Below are 21,106 nucleotides of genomic sequence, written 5' to 3'. Positions count from 1 at the left end.
GCCTGCTCATTTGTGGCTCTTTAGCAGCTATTTATTGAGTGCTGTTTGTTTATGCTGTCTGTAGAGTGTTGTCTGCAGCGTACAGTATGAGAAAGCTTGAGGCTAATTGCGTTGTACATAGTGTGTTCCGGTATGATGAAAGTCTGCATCTCATCCCCATTTAGTTCAGTGTGGTGTAAAAGTTGTCCATATCAACCGCATGTTAACAAAAGCCAAGAATCATCCTGCATGTGTATTTCTTTTTTTTTCCCAAGGAATGCATTCACACCAGTGTTAGATATGGAAATTATTCTGCTAATAGGCAATCTTTGGGCACTAATTTGAAGCCTTATTGTTTGCAGTTTGCTTTGGAAGGACAAAGCTGGGACAGTGAATATTTTTGTGACTGGAAAGTATGTATAGAAGCATTTATTTACAGGGTGGTAAATGCTTTGGCCAGCATATACCATACAATAGTATAGCCAACTTATAAACATAGAATCCCACTTGGAAGGCTGACAATCCTAGGAGTCTGGAACAAACACATGAAGTAGATCATGGTATAGAAAAACAAGTTGTCTTGGCTGAAAACAGTATTTGTCAATATGGGTGTCTTGTCTTGTCTTCAACCTTCCTCGATCCAAGGGTTGGTCGCATTATGTACAAATCTTCGCCAGTGAACTCTGTCTTGAGCTTTCCTCATCGCCTCATCAGTTGTAAGGCCCATCCATGTTCTAATATTGTTCATCCATGTTGTCCTTGGTTTCCCTCGTGCTCGTGAACCAGGTGTTGTACCTTGTAATATCTGTTTCTCCAAGCAGCCTCCTTCCTTCCGTGTAATGTGACCATAGCAGACCAGTTTCCTTCTTTTGATGTTGTCCAGTATATCCCTCCGTACGCCCGCTCTGGCCAAAACCCATTCATTTGTTTTTCGGGCAACCCAAGATACTCTTAAAATCTTTCTGAGTCCTTTCATTTTGAAAGCCTGTAATCTTTTCTCATCTTTCTTCTTGATGGTCCAACTTTCACAACCATATGTTGCCACCGGCCATACTAAAGTCTTCAGTAAATATGGGTGTATAAGGTGAAATATAAATACATACCAGACTTCATATGGACATGTTTTATATGGCCCAATGACTCTTAGAATTATGATACATAAGTAGGCCATGAAAACATTTTCATGCTAAAAACAGGCATTTGCAAAAATTTAAACAATTCAAATGGACATTGTGCAGTGTGAACAATGTTTGCTTGTTGAATTTTTATAATCTAATATAGCAAGAATTCGATAGTAAGTAAGCTGTTAACAGATAAGACTTTTTATGCTAATCGGACCAGACTTCTGTCCCATCAATTTTGTAGTCAGTTGTAGTCTTGATTTTAACAACTTTGATATATTTATGTTTTTATTTCTCTCCACAGCATTGAAAAGATCCTTCGACATTGATGATGTGGATGATATCCCTACATTTTCTCCCACCTCTCCTCTCAACTCACCCTTTAGCCCCTCACCCAACAGCCTAATCCTGACCCAGACCAATGAGGGCAGAGGACCTACTGCCCATGTCCAGCCCACTTACCAATCAAGGATCAACATCAGCTCTAGCCCGGCCCCCAGTCCTGTCATGAAGAACAAAGTGGTAACCAGCCTTTCCTTCAACCGAGGTTCCATGGCCATAGCCAAAACTAACGGCAACACTGGCTCCAGCATCACTCGGGTCTCCTCCTTCCAAACTAAGTTCAACCCCAATGGCTTCTCCTCGTCCTGTGGGCCAGGGAGCGACAATGACAGCCTCTATAGTTCCACTTCCAGTCTGGAATATCAGGCATCCTCCAAACTCGGCTCCTGTGCCAGCCCTCCTCAAAGCCCAATGGGGATAAGCGACTTCAAAGCCCAGCGCATCTGCAGCCCAGCACTGAATAAGTTCTACTCCCATGGCAACATGTTCCATTCTGAAGCAGAGCCACCTCTCGTCTTGCCCGCAGAGCCTATGGGGGTGAACAACAGTTCTATGCCTTCTCTGGATCTCCACATCACCGAATGTCAAGGGGCTGGAAATGCCAGATCACCAAGCATGGGATACCGCAGCATTGGTCCCACTTGGAATGCTGCCTCTCTCAGGCAGAACACCAGGCCTCTTGCAAGAGAGCCCTGTTTAACTTCTGGTACCCAGTCTCCCAAACCAAAGGAACCAACAAAATTGAACAAATTTCCTCTGGATCTTGATAACCTGGTGTCCAGACCTCAAGAAGCTCCAAAGGAGGCTTTCCCCAAGCCAGCCGATAGATCCCACCCCAAGTTGAGCAGCCCTACCAGCTCAACCAGCCCTGTAATCTCCATCAGCAGCTTGGAAACTGTGGCAACCGGGAACCACAGCAAAACAGCCAAAGCTGACTCCATGCAACCTCGGGGGTGCTTCGAAGTCCCCAGTGTCAGCGAGTCTCCTGTCCCCCTTTCACCGCCCCAGACACCCCAGTTCCGACTTGTCTCACAGCCCCAAGTTGTGCAGCTCTCTTCTGTAGCTCAGATCCCAGCCACCCAAGGCAAGGTTACCCAGAAGCCCCAGATCAGCAAGGAGCCTGCCCAGGGGCCCCCTCCGCAGAAGGAGAATGTAGACTCCATACTTCAGAGAATCGCCTCATTTTCTCGAGCTGACAACACAGAACCCAGGCCAAGGGAGATCAAATACCATGGAAACAAGCAGGAAAGGGAGGAGCCGCCAGGTCAGAAGGAAGCTGAGCAGAGAGTGAAGACGCTGGAAGGTAGGAATTGTATTTCTTTATTAGAATGAGAAATGGGAATTACTATTCTTTTGACAAGAATATAAATTTGAATGTAGAGGTACTAAGTGTTGTTATTAAAGGCCTGCAAATAGACACAGCAGTTTAGTTTACACATTGTCAGATTTTTTGTCCATTCAGTCCGTAATGAAAGAAAGTCTGTACTTGTGTTCTGATTGAGAAAACAACTGTCAATTAATTTAAATGACTTTGTGCCCTCTGCAATACAGTGATTAATTATATATACATACCAGGACACATTTTTCACAATATTTAAGAAAAAATCTGAAGTGTACTTCTAAATTGATTTTTGTATTCTACTGTAAAAGGGATGACAAAGATTATTTTGGTATCTGCTGGGCACATTTGGCTTGAATTAATGTTTTAACAAATTTATAACATGCATATTAATAAACTTCCACTTGCTTGCAAAATAATCAATTTGACACACAAACTTATTTAGAAATGAAGAAGACCCCCTTTCATTAACTTGCTCTGCTTCTTAATGGCTGTACATATGTGGAAAAGTACATCTTTTAATGTGCTTAATTATTTTTCTTTTGAAAAAACAAATCAACGTGTGTGCGTGTGCACTGCCTGTGTCTCTTGTCCCACTGGCTGTCATACCTCACAGCCCCTGCAAGCTGGGACACGATGGCAGCGATGACCTTGGTAAGAGTGAAGCAGTGCACATGCAGCAGCCCGGGCGGCAGCCCTCCTGAGCTGCGGAATGTTATTTTTGGACCACTGCCACCGGCTTTACGGTGTGCAATTTATAATTTCCAGAGGAAGAAAAACAAAAGTATTGGTAAATCTGTTATCTGAAATATGTGAAGCTGAAAGGACTCACTTGACATACTCCCTGATATTACTGTCTTGTGGGGGGAAGGTTCCTGAGGTTAAATGTAACATGGCATTGTTAAGAGTCTTGGGGTTGTGTGCTTTTTTATACTGTAAAATATAACCTCTGCACAATAAATCATTCTAGAAAACAAGTTTACTATAACTGTAGCCATTTAAAAAGAAGAATATAATTTAGGTCTATAATTCTGAATGCAATCTACTCCATATCTCAATGGCAGGAGCAGCAGTGTAGTCCAGGGGCTGTCCTAAGACCTGAAACTGTAAAGTCACAGGTATGGAATCCAATCCATTGTAATCTGCAGCTGTCCAAAAAAACAGAGTTGGATATTCCAAATTGGGGGACAATAAATACAAATAGTAATTGCTCACTAAATTTATAAAGTATAAAAAATTAAAATTGGGACTTGACAAACGCACACAAGTGATCCCTAAATAATACATTTGGGAGGACAGAACATGATGCTGATGGAAATGAAAAATAGGAAAAGAGTACACCTTTTTATGATCAAGCGTTTTTGAAGTTTAATTAAAATGACACAGAACTATGAAGAGAAAATTGTTAAACCAAAATGAAACAACAAAAAATACTTTGATCATGTTAAACGATGCATGGATGGGGTAATGTGACGGTGAGTGATGGCAGTCGTAGCTGTCGTCTTTCACCTGGGACCCTGCTCTTTGCCCTATTAATCTTGACTGATTTAAAAGATACGTTTGGCTGTCCAATTAGACACAAAGTAGCCTGTCAATTTTTAGAAATTTAAAATAACTTGGAATCCACATCTGGAGTAAGAGGGGGATCCTTGCATTTAAAAGGATAATGAAAAAGGCATGTTTTAAATTTCTTTCCAGTTTTGTTTTGGTCAGTTTTATTTTTTTCCTAACTGTCGTTGTGCTGAAGTGATACTTGCACATTTCATACTGTTCTTGATTTAAAAAAAAAACAAACAACAAAAAAAAACAAAACAAAAAACACTCCATTACCACCTTTGCACATCCAGGATTGCTATTTTCTCTTCCATGAAGTGGTTCCTGGTCTGGCATGACATTGATCATTAGTTCAGAATCCAAAAGATCATTTGACTTGTACTGCCTACTATTCTGTCTACATAGCAGCCATTGTCGGGAACATGGGTTTCCAGTTTGTTGTTTTTGTTGCCTGTGCTGTCACTGCTAAGCCTTTAAAACCATGTGTGTTGTTTACACCGGACCAGCTGTTTTCTAAGAGCTGTAAACACAAAGTAATGGATACATGTTGGATACTAGGTTTGATTTTCAAAGCTACAGTCAGCACTCGCATATCTGACCCTATAAAATGTTGACCACTGAAAATGCACAAAAGCAACTAAAGATAACAGATTTAAAAAAAAAAAAAAAGCATCATAGTATATAAAACTGTTTTAGTGATTAACTTTTACATTACCGTAGCTTGTCTCGTTCACTTTGTTTTTGCTGCATCTTCGTCAGGTGAAACTGGAGGAAGCGCTGTGTAACTGCACAATAAAGACAGACTGATTTGGCATGCCAAATCGCAATTAGTAAAGTATGGATGCTTTGTTTTGGTAAAGGTGAGGATGGTTTTATGGTTACATTTCCCATGCCAGGAAGTTTTAAATCACTGTATGTTAAAATCTGAAATCATATTCCAGTGTTTGCTTGCAATCCTCATTAAACAGCAGGACAGTCTGGCTCATATCGTATCTCCTACATATACATGTACCAGAGAAATGGTTTTTATTTTGTTTAAACCGGATTCAGATGTTTTATGCTATTAAAGACATCTTGAATCTTCCAGGGTTTAGATTTGAAGAGATTTAGTCAGCATTGTGGACAGTCCATATAAGTTCTGAATCGTGTAATTGCTGGAAAGTTACGAACAATAAAAATTTTACACTCTGTTTGCACTTGCCAAACAAGGCTAAAACGTTTTAGCTGAAGCCCACTGCAAAGCTGTTATCAGTTAGAGCTTGTGTTTATAGGAGGTTTTACAACCATAGTGGTTAAAGTTGCATGAAAAGCAATGCACGTCTGTGTTCTGTGTTTGTAATTTGTGGCTATTTGTCACTGCTTAAATTATGAAAAAAAGCACATTTTATTATTTATTTTAATTGAATTCAAATCAAAATTTCCCTTCATAAAAAGGAAGCATACCCCCCAAAGCATAATAGCAGCCAAGATTTAGTACCCTTGAAATCCCTCTGCATTATTGAACCCTTGCAGTTCTGAATTTTTTTTTTTTTTTTTCTTTTTGGCATATGGGTGGATAAATTAAAATTTTTGTAAAAAATGATTCTCACATTTGGGTCATTTTGTGAATCAAGCCCTTCTTTCTCCCCAGATTCATGCTGACTAGAGTGCAGTTTATTTTGTGTTTAATTACAGTGATTTTAGGGAATTAATTCTTCACCAGCAGATGGTTTTCAGTCACTTGCCGTTAAACCCTTACAGAGCAGGCAGGTTCTCTTAGGGAGGACTTTCTTCAGTTAAATTCTTTTATTGATTTTCATTTGAAAATTGTTTTTGTTTTTTATTTATTTATTTAGTATGTACTGTACGTCAGCATTGACATTGCATGTCTTATTTCTTTTATTAAATAAAACTAATTCCGAGTGCCTGGTTTGAACAAATGATTTTGTGAAAATACTTTTTGTATCGTGGTGGCTGTCGGTTTGTGAGTACCTTTGCACTTTAGTCACCAGAAGTATGAAGTATGTATCAGAAGTATGTATCTCTAGTAGAAACACCACTGTTTTTACACACCCTAGCAGGGTAGCTGCACGATTCAATTGTGCTCTTGTAAACATGTCTTCCCAATGACAGTTTAGCTATGCAGTTTGATCACCCTTGCCAGTAGAACTGTCAATGTAAACATTACTGCTGTTTTTAGTCACTGTGATAGAAGTGCCACTGCGCTATTGCTCCTTTATTGACTTGGGCCACATTCACAGAATTCCAATAACTGCCGTGCATTCAAACACAAAGCAGTGTTAATTTGTCAGCAGATATCTCTGAAGGTTTTACTGTCTTTAATTTCAGACTACAGATTTACAGAAAACTATATTCACTCATCCTATTTGGATCATTGATGTTGTCATGGTGGATTGTAAATCACTGCATAGCTTTCTCCACAGGGCCAGCCAGTAGCAATGTATAGTCATCACGGGGTTTATCTTTTGTAAATTAAAGATTTAGTAGTCTACTTGCTGCCTGTCACTGACTCGGTACAGAAATGTGGTTATGTGTGCATGAGTTTGGCTCAATTTTTGTATAATGCAGTCAACTTCTAAATGTTTCAAAGATATACCAGTTATTTTAAAGACCCCTCCATCCTAATTTGGCAACACTTTGAATGAATGGCCTCAACCCTCTATGAACTCTGCTGTAAATTTGCGATCCCTGGTAACCTGCAGACCCCTCATTACCAGAAGCATCCAGATGGAGAAAAGAGCTTCATTTTAAGAAACACATTTTTAGGTGTCTGGCCAAAGGCTTTGCTCTTAGCTTGATGTTTTGCTGAGTTATTTCTCCGTTGTATTTCAGAGTAGTTTGTTAATCGTGAGAGCTGGGCTGCTAATTGAAGTATGCAGGCGTAAGTAGTTGCCAAGATGATATTCACTAGAGGGTGTCAGGCATCACACCTGTGTGTGAATGACTCTGAATATCGCACCAAATGGTTTAGACTTTTAACACTAAGACATCAAACTAGGCAGTTCTGTCTGTTAGTAAGAGCACAGTACATACAATTTTGCATACAGCATCAAAGCTGTTATACAGGTGTTCAGCTGGAGTGCTCAGTGTTTGTAAAACATGCTTTTATCTTTCAGTTATTCCAGGCACTTTTAGGAAGATGCATTTCTGCACATACTATAATAAAAGATGAAGGTATAGAGCATAAAAAATGGCAAAGACAAAGAGACAGGAGAGAGCAAAGATATAGAAAGAGAGAGGGAGAGAAAGGTAACTTAATCCCACAGTGACTCTGACTCCTACTGACGGGACAAGGGCAGGCAGTTTGGATTCACAGGGTCATGCCTAATCTGGAATTTTTTAGCTTTGAAGTGACGACGACCCTTTTGTAAAACCAAACAAAAGGTCATTTTCCAACAAAGTTCCCAAAGAACCCGTGAGAAACCTTTATTCCCCATTTGGTGGGTGGGTGGGTGGGTGGGTGGGTGGGGGGGGGGGGAATCTACTTTAGCTTTTCCCCCTTTTATAAAAATTTTGTGACTTCAGGAAACTGAAGTCAAGTTCCGTTTATACCAACGGCCCTCTTTTCATTGCCCTCTTTTCAGTTTGCAAATTTAATGTGTAGTTTCTGAAGGCTAGGCTTTGTCTGTTTCCAAATCTTGACCTGTTTTCTGAAGAAGGTAGAACTTTCTGGTCTCTTTTAAACATCAAATCCTTGTGGAATGAGTAGGAACAATACCGGGCTCTTGTTTAATGTGGCATACCGACAAGAAGCAAGGCAGTTGGACTCCTTACGTGAAGTTGCACGGTTTCTTGGAGCAAACCTAGGATGGAATAAAGAAGTCTTGTTCATTTCCTGTTTTCACTTTCCTTGTTTATTGCCACAGAGCAGATCTTCTTTCTGGCTCCAGTATGGACACATGCAAAGTGTTAGGATTTTATGTAAACTGAAAGATAAGCTATTGCATGCATATATATATATATATATATATATATATATATATATATATATATATATATATATATATATATATATATACACACACACACACACACACACACACACAACAAAAAAGACTCAATTGGATGGAATAATCCTACTAATATACTGGACCCAGATACAGCTCAAGCTTGTCTTATTTGCTATTTTGCTTGCCAGCCTGTCTGTATTAGGAAGCATAGTGAGCTAGCTAACCAGATGATTGCTGATGGAAGAGGCACCACCGGCAAATGTGTCTGGTATAAAAGAGGTCCAGACCCCAAGGGTAGAGGTGGTGTGGGGGATTTGCAGTGATTATTTATGATGGAAGAGCCTCAGTAACATAAGTTTGTTTTGACAGCTAGACAAGCAGAGGCCTGAGCATGCCAATAATGTATGTATAGGATGTAATAAGACAGTATCCAGACATACCTGTTAAAAAAACAAAACAAAACACACCTCTAATCCTGTATAGTGTTAAGGAGCAGTATTACTGGAGTTGCTTTGTTTGTGGTTTCCTGTAACCTCTCCTGAAGGCCTAGGTTTTCTAGGTTCTTAGGGTAGCCTTTTCAAATGAATGGCTGCAGAGGACTGCCATTAGAAATTCTGAATTATTGTTGTCTGGAAAAGTTTGTTCTGTTATGCTGCTAATGTTAAATCATTTTTTTGTTAATGGAGTAGTATCTATTCCAATGTAATTCCGATTGATTTGTGACCCTAATGTGATGTTTTCCGGTTTATGCTTTGTTTTATTCCTATATTGTTGCAAGTCTGTTGCCATTGCAACAACATCAGAAGTTATCGGTGCAGGATCATGTCTTGACATTTTTGCAAGGAAGTGGCCCCTCTCAGCAGTACTGAGAGTACCTAGTCAGAACAGGAACTTGTCTTCTCACGTCAAACATCCAACACAAGTGTCTTGCCAATTCTTGGCACTGGTGGCTTTACTTGACTGATGTTGGAAACTGTGTCATATCTGTGTCACTTATTTAAAACCCCGTTCACACTACTGTGCTTGCCCAGGGCTACCTAACGGCTGCAGCATATTTTAGGTCTGCAACCCCGTTCACATTTGTGTTTTAAGGCGTCTTTGCACATATATGTGACTGAAAAGTAGGCCTAAAATATGGCCAATTTTTTTTTTTTTATTTAAATGGAAAAGCTACCGCAATATACAGTAATCCTTGATTTGAAGCAGATGTTTCTTGTTAAATTGTTTTTAAAAAAAAATATTCTATATATAATATATATATATATACTATAATAGATATATTATATATCTATATATATCAGTTATTCTTGTAAGAACACAGAGGTATTTTAGACACAAAAAACAGCAACTCACAACTTGTCATGTTGACAGGTACAAATATTTATTTCCGTAATGGATACTTCACTCAGATTGTTCTTGACTAAGAGGTTGTACACAATGACTGACATTCACAAGACAAGCTCACGACTGGCCGCCTAATACTACTGTTCCCTCCACAGCATTAAATAATAATTAATTAATCAATAACCGGTTACACCTGGAATCATTTTATACAAAAAAACTATTTAACATTAATTCCATTCACAATAAACATTCATATATTTTACATTACACGTTTCTTCTCATTTCTACGGATTTGTTTAACCTGCATGAATACTGTCTTTGTTTACAAACACGATCGTTAAACTACTCTATTTTTTATGCGTTATTATTATCGTTGTCATTGTTTTTCTCTAGTCCCTAACCGTTGCCAGTAAAGACTGAACATTACCCCTTCTCTTGGAAGATTACCGAACAGTTGGCTATAACAAAACCTTCATTAAGGGAAGCGCCCTAATCTAAATACAGCAATACACTGTCAAATACATTTTGCTCAACAACATGCACTATACATAATAAACTACTTCTTTATTGCCAGGAGAATAACGTTAACAATAATAATCACAATAATAGATGTTGAAATATTACAGTGAAATAAGTCCTTTTTTTATTTTTTACTTCAGATAATAGAAATAGTTCCCAGATTGTTGTGAGATTCTGGCACTGAGCGCAGAAAAGAATCCCAAGTTTCCTTTCATTCAATTTATGTTTAGCGCTTCCCGTGTGTTCTAGAATGGTCTGGCTACAAGTGTAATCTACAGCCTTGCTGCATGAAGTACAAACCAGCACATTACCATCGGCGTGAAATTCGTCCTTACCAAACTCGTTGACCTGATCTTTAAGGGTGATTGTTATTGTTTCTGGCATCTTTGAACAGTCCTGGGAACTGACTGAAGTAAACTAAAGCCTCATTCAACACTGGACCTGAATACCAGAAGCAGTTTTTAGACAGGTATGTTTAGGTAAATTTAAAGCAAAGTTGCCTGTGTTAATGTTTATATATAGAACGTGTCTTGATTTGGTTATTATCAAACAAACCAAAAAAAAGCCTTGCATGTTTTTTGCCCCTCTCCAAATGTTAAACAAACAAATCTCTGACATCACAGATTTTCTCATAGAAAATCAAATTGGTACTGTGATACGAAAAGGCGGCCCTAGATCTGCTTTGCATTCATATATATAAAGGCTGGCCCTGGTCCTGGGCCAAATCAAAACGGTGGCCAAAATCTAGACCAGCCCTGGGCTGCCTTTACTTTTTTTGGAGTGCTCACATATGAGAAAAGGTGGCCCTGAGGAGGCCCTGGACTGCCTTAAATCGCAAGTGTGAATGGGGTCAATGTTAATGTGCTGTACAATCATAGTGACTTGATCAGATGGAATGGGATCACATTTGCTGGAAGGCCATGAGTTTCACAATGTGTTCCAAATCAAACATATCATCTTGACATGGCTCTGTGCTAACCATAATTTATAAAGGGAATCTTAAAAAAAATCTGTGGTTTGGCATGTATTGGCCTTAATCAGGATTTACCTTGGCTTTACATTGATTTAGCACAGTATAACACACCATACTATGATTTACCACAGATATTACCAAATTGCTGAGACAGACTTTCCTAGTCATGCACACAGTACACTTGAGGCTGATTTCGCAGATTATGCCAAGAGTTAGCCCTTCAGGGCTCTATTGAGTACCTCTCTTGAAGTTGTTTCCCTCATTTTATGATTTATGATCAACAGGGAATGATTTTGTGGCATTGCTCACAGGCATGGAAAGACTACAGGATAAGATCTACTGCAGTGGTTCTTGGATAAACCACACAGTAAACAGTATCTTACTGAAAAATAAGCATATGAAAAAATCACTATAATATTAAGTCTAACCATGGACTTGCCTTTTTTTTTTTTAATGCAGTGGGTGAACCTGTTTCGGTGACCAAAGTTATTTTATTTTAGCTTGGAGTTTTAAAGAACGGTTCTAGTTTACTTTAATTAACATGAATTTACCAAGAGGGAAAAAAAAAAAGATTGTTATTTTTAAATTGATAATTACTGCAGAAATTCATTTATAGGAATTAGTAACCTGTGAAGTTACATCCATGAGGTAGTAATGCATAGATAGCAAACTTTGTATTTGCCCCCTTTTCTGTATTTCTTCATTATCAAACAATACATGATTCCTGCTTCTGTAGCTATTTTTAAGGTATCATTTTGGGTTTGCAATGGGATCTATAAGCTATGCTGCCGCTTTCTTTCTGTAATTATGTAACCTTTCCATGGACCAACTGAAGGGAGGCGGCGGACCACAGATTGAGAACCACTGATCTAGTGGACGACAAAAGGTGAGATATTTGGACTGGACTGTATGACAGCAGATATATGGGGGAGTGATAACAGTTCACAGATAAAATTCAGTCAGAGAGGAGGGATAGAAGGTGGTCAAAACACTTGCAATGAGCCAGGAGAGGGTTAAAGCCACAAACTGAAATACAGTCTCTTTTGAAATAGTGTACACCTATAGTAGTTCTTATTTTGTAGTTGGGCTTATTCTTCCTGGTTGATAGTGGTGCATGCTTGCTAGTGGGGACCAGATTTGTGTTGGATTCCTTTTCTGTTTATCCACTTCCCTGTGCTTTGCATGACTGCACTAAACTGGGTGTCCAAGTGTCAAATGCTCCTTGATGGTTTTACCGGATTTAATTTAATCATTTTTGGGGTATAAAATATCTTCCTATTCTAAAGGAGTCTGTTATTGTTTTAATTCTCCTCGTTCCACACCCCTAATGCAGTTGTTTTTTGCTTCGTTTTTCAATCCTATTATTATGGAATTGCACAAAGTGACTCTCTTCAGTATGGGCCAATATGGCACCTGAACAAAGTCTATATTTCAGAAGGCCTGTGGGTTTGAGAAGCTTGTTGTGTTTTGGGACTTCAGCTGTGGATGGTTTTGCTTTCCAGTGTGGTGGCTGTCTAATGAGTGTGGAGGGTCTGGGTAACAGAATAAACTATGTTAAATGTTTAGGCTATATATTGACAATCTCTTAATGAAAACCACCTGCCCTGAGCCAGGCAAACCTCACATGAAGTCCTGCAATTCTATGTATGTACACCGCGGAGATCCAAGGAGTCAAAGATGCTTGTGTTCTGCATAAGGAAATACAGCCAGCACTCGGATATCAATTACCCAGATGCACGCCAGTCGCGTTTTACTGCCCTTGTATTAAGTATAAAATCAATCGCCATTATATGTGTAACAAAATTAATGCACTTTCTGTCACGCACGATTTCTGACTCCTTCACCAGTTTTCTGATACAAAGCCCATCTCTCCAATGTTAAAATTTATCTGAATATCCATCGCAGCCTGCATTTAAAAATAATAAGTAAATAAATAAATAAATACATTCTCATGCCAAATCAATCTTGTATTGTGCAGTTACACCTGCTTCCTCCAGTTTCACCTGACAAATTCAGCCAAAACAAAGCGAGACAAGCTACTGTGGTACTCTGATGTATTATTTAATTTTTTTTTTTTTTTTTTTTTTTAATCTTTTGTTGCATTTCTGCATTTTCATTTGCAAGTGAACTGACATTAGGACCTTACTGAGCGCTATATTTTACAATTTTGAATACTGACTTCGGAAACATTTAATTCTGGAAATTGGTGTTTGTTTTTGGGTGTGTGTGTGTGTTGTTTTTTTTTTTTTTTTTTTTTTTTTTTTAATCTTTAGATTTTGCTAAATTGCATTGCCTTTTACGTTTTACGCAGTTCTGTGCGTGGTTAACATTTAGATCTCATTTTGCTGTTAGGTCATTAATGGGAAACTGTACATAACGCTACTACACTTTCCGAATTTAAAAGTATGTACTGTATTGTGGTTAACATGTCGTCTCTTTAGTTTGGGCAAGTGATATTTTCAGAATCATATCATTCTGAATTAAAATACTAGTTCTGTTAAAAATATAGTACCAACAAAACCAATACAATACATCTAAATGGAAGCCTACTTATTTTAAAACACAGTCCTTTCAGATATGTATTTTTGATATTGTCCATTTTTCAGGGAACACAAAAAAGATACAAGGGTTGGAACAGGCCAAAATGAAATAATCAGATGTGTGTCACACACGTTTAACTGTCACTGAAATCCAAATTGTATAGGGTCAGTCATGTGGGTGCTGACTGTATACATCTTTACACAAAATAATTCATCAGTCATCATTAAGTCACATCATGAAGTCAGTTTAGTAAACCTTGCAATCCTATTGAAAAATTGATAGAAAGGCTATTCCTGCAAACAACCGGGGGGGGGGGGGGGGGGGGGGGGGGGGGCGAAAGTTGCGTGTTTTTGCAATAGCACCTTGAGGGAATTTTCCAGGATGACTGAGAACCAAGGAGGGCCATTTAGTGCTACTAATGATCTGCATCACTCTGTCTCGTATGCATTTAAAGATTATACAGTAATTATGGCAACAGATTAAGAGAACATCTGCCCAAAACCGTACAGTGCTTTACTAGTATTTGTTTTTATTGGTTGATACCTAACATCAGAAGCTGTGTATGTTAAATACAATAGTATAGTTCTGGATTGTTTGTGTAGTACATTGAGCCTTGTCAGATATACTTGGTGGTGGGAGGAAAAGTTTTGAAAAAGGCTTTATACTGTGCAGTGGGAAATCTAAACAACTTTTCCAGTGGCACTGAAACAGTTAAAGAAAACAGGAAGATTAAAGAGTGTTTTAAGGAAACCTTGAGTATTCTATTTTGAATGTAAGAGTGACATTTGACTATTGCCACTTTGTTCTACAGCAAGGAAATGTCTACTTGTTGCAATGTGCCCATGGGACTCCAATAAAGTACTTTCAAACACTTGATTGGAATTGAGAATTTATTTTTTTGGTACATGTAAATTTAGCTTCAGTGTGTGTGCTCTACAGTTCCATTTATGATTTAATACAATGAGTGATTTTTGATGGTACATGGTAGGGAAATTACTTTGCAACTGTAAAATACACTAACAGCTCACATAAGTGTATGTTGGGGATTTAATGTATTTGATTACGCAGAAAAACACTTTTGTAATCAATCTTCTATGTTTTATATATTTATTTATTTATTTAAACTAATCAGGTGCTTTCCAACAAACCCTGTCTAATCTTTACTCTGTATAGGCACCACATTGTTTGAAATTTCTTAGACCTTCATTCCAGAGTCATGAGTCATGCCTTTCTTTCACCACTAATCTCTGTTTGTTCTGGTTGGAGGAGTGTTCATCGTTCAATCCCTCCCCTGGTATGCACACCTTCAAGAGAAGCTGTGTAGAACCATGCAAGAGAATGCTGTTTCCCCTGGGTATTCTTCTGTCGACAGCATCACAGTCTAATTTAAGATCAAGGATCTATGTTTCAGATACCATATCCTCTCCTTTATGAGATTATGCCATTTGTTCTCATATAAGAACATAATAAAGTTTACAAACGAGAGGAGGCCATTCGGCCCATCTTGCTCGTTTGGTTGTTAGTAGCTTATTGTTCCCAGAATCTCATCAAGCAGCTTCTTGAAGGATCCCAGGATGTCAGCTTCAACAACCTTACAGGGGAGTTGATTCCAGACCCTCACAATTCTCTGTGTAAAAAAGTGCCTCCTTTTTTCTGTTCTGAATGCCCCTTTTTCTAATCTCCATTTGTGACCCCTGGTCCTTGTTTCTTTTTTCAGGCTGAAAAAGTCCCTTGGGTCGACATTGTCAATACCTTTTAGAATTTTGAATGCTTGAATTAGGTCGCCACGTAGTCTTCTTTGTTCAAGACTGAATAGATTCAATTCTTTTAGCCTCTCTGCATATGACATGCCTTTTTAGCCTGGAATAATTCTGGTCGCTCTTCTTTGCACTCTTTCTAGAGCAACAATATCCTTTTTGTAGCGAGGTGACAGGAACTGAACACATTATTCAAGATGAGGTCTTACTAATGCATTGTACCATTTTAACATTACTTCCCTTGATTTAAATTCAACACTTTTCACAATGTATCCGAGCATCTTGTTGGCCTTTTTTATAGCTTCCTCACATTGTCTAGATGAAGACATTTCAACAAAAACTCCTAGGTCTTTTTCATAGAGTCCTTCTTTAATTTCAGTATCTCCCATATGATATTTATAATGCACATTTTTATTTCCTGCGTGCAGTACCTTATACTTTTCTCTATTAAATTTGCCATTTGCCATGTATCTGCCCAGTTCTGAATCTTGTCTAGATCATTTTGAATGACCTTTGCTGCTACAACAGTGTTTGCCACTCCTCCTATTTTTGTGTCGCCTGCGAATTTAACAATCATTAGTGTAGATTAGGAATAGCAGAGGACCTAATACTGATCCCTGTGGTACTCCACTGGTTACCACACTCCATTCTGAGGTTTCTCCTCTAATCAGTACTTTCTGTTTTCTACATGTTAACCACTCCCTAATCCATGTACATGTGTTTCCTTGAATCCCTACTGCGTTCAGTTTGAGAATTAATCTTTTATGCAGGACTTTGTCAGAAGCTTTCTGGAAATCTAATTAAACCATGTCATATGCTTTGCAATTATTATCGATGTTGCATCCTCAAAAAAATCAAGCAAGTTAGTTAGACACGATCTCCCTTTCCTAAAACCATGTTGACTGTCTCCCAGGATGCTGTTACCATATAGGTAATTTTCCATTTTTAATCTTATTATAGTTTCCATAAGTTTGCATATAATAGAAGTCAGGTTTATTGGTCTGTAATTACTTAGTTCAGTTTTGTTTCCCTTTTTGTGGATCGGTATTACATTTGCAATTTTCCAGTCTGTCGGTACCACCCCTGTGTCAAGAGACTGTTGCATGATCTTGGTTAGCGGTTTATGAATAACTTCTTTCATTTCTTTGAGTACTATTGGGAGGATCTCATCCGGCCCAGGGGATTTGTTTATTTTAAGAGCTCCTAGTCCCTTTAACACTTCTGCCTCAGTTATGCTAAAGTTATTTAAAACTGGATAGGAACTGGTTGACATGTGGGGCATGTTGTCCGTATCCTCCTTTGTAAAAACTTGTGAAAAGTAATCATTTAATATATTTGCTATTTTTTTTCTTCATCTTTGATTTTGCCATTTTATCTCTTAAACATAAACCTCCTCTTTCAATGTTCTCTTGCTGTTGTAATATTGGTAAAACATTTTGGAATTGGTTTTAGCCCCCTTAGCAGTGTTCATTTCTATTTCTCTCCTGACCTTTCTAACTTCCTTTTTGACTTGCGTTTGCAGTTCTGTGTACTCTTTCTGTGTACTTTGTTTTTGGTCCCTTTTAAATGCTCTGTAAAGTGCCTTTTTTCGCTGAATATTTTTTTTAAATTGATCTATTAAACCATTTTGGCAATTTAGTTTTACATTTAGATTTGTCTGCTTTAGGGATGTAATTGTTTTGCGCCTTTAGTACTACATTTTTGAAGAACAGCCATCCTTTTTCTGTGGGTGTTTTCTCTATTTTACTCCAATCTACTTCTGTTAGTCTCTGTTTCATATCTTCATAGTTTGCATTTCTAAAATTGTAAACCTTAGCTTTAGTCATTACTTTTGGGCATTCATTTGTCATTTCCACCATTTAAATTTCATCCGTCGTGCTATCCACCGGGTTTTCCCATTTTTTATATGTGGGAAGTTGAAATCCCCCATTAATATGGTATCTCCTTTGCTACATGCATTTCTAATGTCACTGTATATCAGATTATTTTGCTTGGCAGCTGAATCTGGCTGTCTATAGCATGCTCCTATTATTATGCCCTTTGAATTTTTGATTCTGATCCATATTGATTCGGCTTTATTTTCTTTGTCCAGGTTTAACACCTGGGCTTCAAGACTGTTTCTTATGTATAGCGCTACCCCTCCACCTTTTCTGTCCTGCCAGTCTTTCCTATACAGTGATTACCCACAAATATTATATTCATCCCCATCACTCTCAGACAACCAAGTTTCTGTAACACCTATCGCATCATAGTTACTTCTTAGTGCAGTAGCTTCAAGTTCTAAAATTTTGTTTCTGATACTTCTAGCATTTAGATAAATACATTTAATGGTTGTCTTACCTGAGTTGTTGTCCTTGTTTTGATGCAGTCTCCCTTCTGTTTTTTTGTTGATTTCTCCCCCCTTCCTTTCTAGTTTAAATGCTTCTGAACCTGCTCGAGGATCTTTTCTCCAAGTAGATTGGTTCCCTTTTTATTTAAGTGCAGTCCGTCCTGTCTATACAGATAGTCCTTGTTGTAGAATGTGGTCTAATGATCAAGATAGGTGAAGCCTTACCGTGTGCACCACGTCTTCAGCTATGCGTTTTAGATTAATTATTTCCAGCTGTCCATATGGTCCTTTGCAAGGTGCCAGCAGTATCCCAGAAAATACCGTGTGGCCAGTTGAATTCAGAAGGGAAGGAGGGGTTGATTTTTAGACCACAGTTTTTAATACTTTATCCCTGCTCTTGCAGACCTTTAGAAATACTTTTGGGATACCTTTTATTATCCTAAAAAAGGATTTGATATGATGGTACTGCAGTGGATTACATTGGTATGTTATGTCAACATATCAAATTGTTACCAGTGTGATAGCATTCTGCCATTGGCTAATACCATTGTACCTGCACCCTTGCCCCCCCATACACAGAACCATTTCAATCCCAGTGTAGTGACATTAAATATAATTTTGCAAATCTGCAATGTAAACCCCCATGTTGGGGAAATAAGTGTGCTGGTCCCACATGACTGGGGTGGCCTCATCTTATTGCTTATGTAAATGTGTGAGACATATGATTTTGCTGCTGCTTACATAAAAAATTGCTGCAAATACCAGAGCTATATAAATCAGAACCGTAGGAAAAAAAAAACTTTTACTGTGCAAAGGTTGCCATTAAATTGTCATTAAATGCCCCCTTTTATGGATTACAAGTAAACTATTTAAATGGAACACAGTCAAAAAAAGAGTAACATTACCATATTTGACACCCAAACCCTGTTTGAATCAGTGCAGTTATGTTAATTAAAGGTGATGTTTGTGTAAATAAGAGAATAGGCACCTTTTAAAATGACCCAGTGTTGAACCTATAGTTTATCTGTTTGCAAACATTGAGGAGAAATGTAACATTTGAGTCACTCTGTCTAGTTAATGTCTAGTTACTCTCTGCCTTTGGTGTGAGTACCTCACTGGCTGTGCAGCTCATTCCTTTAACCTCCTTCTTAAAACACTGCACCACTGTGCTGTCATTGCTTTAACTGTACATCATTGTCATTGTAGAGCCCTATAGTTGCCAGGGTTTTGTAAGGAGTGGCAAATTTCATCGTTGTGGCACTCATTTTTACAGAAGAGTTGCAACGCTACATTATTTTTCTCCATCCAGATAACCCATTACTATTGCAAAAGGTTCTGCTACTGCATTGGAGAGCATGTAGGTCCTGGTGGGTATCGCACTACAGTTATATACTTCTATAGCAATAGCTGTACAAGTCTATACACAGTATGGTTCTGTTAACAGCATACGTGACATCCTCCTGCATCTACATGTCACATTTGCTACAGAAGAATGACTAATTGTCCACCAGGAATATCATACAGTGTGAAATAATTTTTTTGGCAGGGAAGATACAGGCATAGTTTAATCAAACACTGCCACTTGATAGAAGCATTGGGAGCAGCAGGTTAGGAAAATGTACTGAGATCAAACGTTTATCTTGGATGAATATCTACACTTACCCAACCCACCCTGGAAATGGGGGCCCTTTGAAAAAACAAGCATTTGTGATCAAAGCACTACTGCACCTTGTGTAAACTCAAAGTGTAATGTTATTCCCTTGACAAGGGTCTTTAACTTCAGAGTATGATCTGAGCAGACTGTTGAGGCTGGTTTATGTGTGCCTTGCCCTTCATGTATGAATCCAAGGTTCAATTCTCTATTGGTGTGGTTCTCTCTTTCCCAGAAAATACTGTTTGAAACATAGAAGGCTTTATAACTATATCACCAAAGCTACACTGACCACTAATAGTACAAATCTGGTGTACTGTAATGTATAGCACTGCACTAATGTAGCACATGTGTGTTTTATAGAAATTGGATTGATTTATAGCATCTGGTAATGAAGTTGACTTTTTTAATTAGAATAAATAAAGAAAAGAAAAAAGGAGGGGTTGCTTTTTATTTGAAATCAACCCCATAAAGAATGTGTTGTACTTTGGGCTGAAGATCAAATTTAATACAGTATAAAATGTAATAGATAGTGTTTTATAAATGTATGGCAGTTACTGTGGACCGAAAATGGTTCAGACCTCTTCGATGTGCACGGATCCCAGTAAAAGCAAGTTATTAGTGGCTTGCTGGTTAAAGCCGAGGACTAAAAATCTGGAAGATGCCAATGCTAGTTTTTTGTCATGGCCTGCTTATCACAAACAGGTTCATACTAGACATAATAAACATGTACCTAATATCCTATAACTGCTCTACCTAGTGTACTGGGCTACTGTTGCCTCTTGGTACAGAACCATTCCATGAGCATTAATAACTATTTCAAACTGATTTACTATATATGGGATTCATACAATTCCTTTACAGCAACTTTGAACTCTGGCCATTACAGTTGAAGGTATTCAATGTCTTATGTTAGTGCGTGTTGGAAAATACGAACAGTGTGTTAAAATGGATTACATTTAGAAAAGAGGGAATAACAAGACCTTCTAAAATTAACTTTTTCCATCTATTGATGAAATTCAAGACACTTTCTCATGAGAAACAGGAATTTAGCCTTTGACGTTTTCCTGGACTTAAGTAGCTGATAAGCACAAAAACAAAGGAAAACAACCCTCTGAAGATGAGACAAGGCCATCCTTTGTGTATTGTGTATCCTTTGTGTAGTGTTCTCTGATAAGATATGGATCAACTGCTGGTTGTGTGCTCATTTTTTTTTAACTTCATGGAAAGAAGTGTACATGGCTATTGACAATTATAGTATATTGTCTTATTTTGTGTTAAAGATAACTGTGTCTCTTTGAACATGCTTTCTGATTGTAAGAGGCAGCCCAGCCCCTGAGCTTAGTTGTGGAAGCATAGGTACCGACATCTATTTCTGCCAGTGAATGCTTTGAAATGTACCACGTGGGGCTGCTGGTTTCTGGAGTTGGAGATTTACAGTCTTTGATTTAAATTAAATAACTGAATTACTACAGTAATTAATGCACTAACGTACACACACAGTCTTCATCTGTAGCCCTCTGGGTGAAATTGTCAGCAATCTTATTTACTAGGTCTTTGGTAAGGTGTTAATGACCGAAGATACTTGCGTCTTCTGAGGCTGGAGAGTGAGCGTTTAGCAACGCAGGATGAAACAGGCACAGTCAGAAGGATTCTTAAAAATGTGCAGTACTTGGGTAGAGTTTTTTCCACAAGTTTTTCATTTCC

General features: G+C 38.2%; 1 protein-coding gene across 1 annotated transcript in view; it reads left to right on the top strand.

Moving 5' to 3' along the window:
• The window catches only part of LOC121330770 (neuronal-specific septin-3-like), a 94,219-nt gene that overhangs the window by 16,756 nt on the left and 56,357 nt on the right, over nucleotides 1-21,106 (top strand). The window contains exon 2 of the mRNA XM_041277519.1: nucleotides 1,405-2,745. Coding sequence (XP_041133453.1) covers nucleotides 1,405-2,745 — 1,341 coding nt within the window. The remainder of the gene's footprint in view (nucleotides 1-1,404; nucleotides 2,746-21,106) is intronic.

Source organism: Polyodon spathula, chromosome 18, assembly GCF_017654505.1.
Source record: "Polyodon spathula isolate WHYD16114869_AA chromosome 18, ASM1765450v1, whole genome shotgun sequence".
NCBI lineage: Eukaryota > Metazoa > Chordata > Actinopteri > Acipenseriformes > Polyodontidae > Polyodon > Polyodon spathula.
The sequence above is the reverse complement of the archived record's forward strand: the minus strand, read 5'-3'. Positions and strand labels throughout refer to the sequence as shown.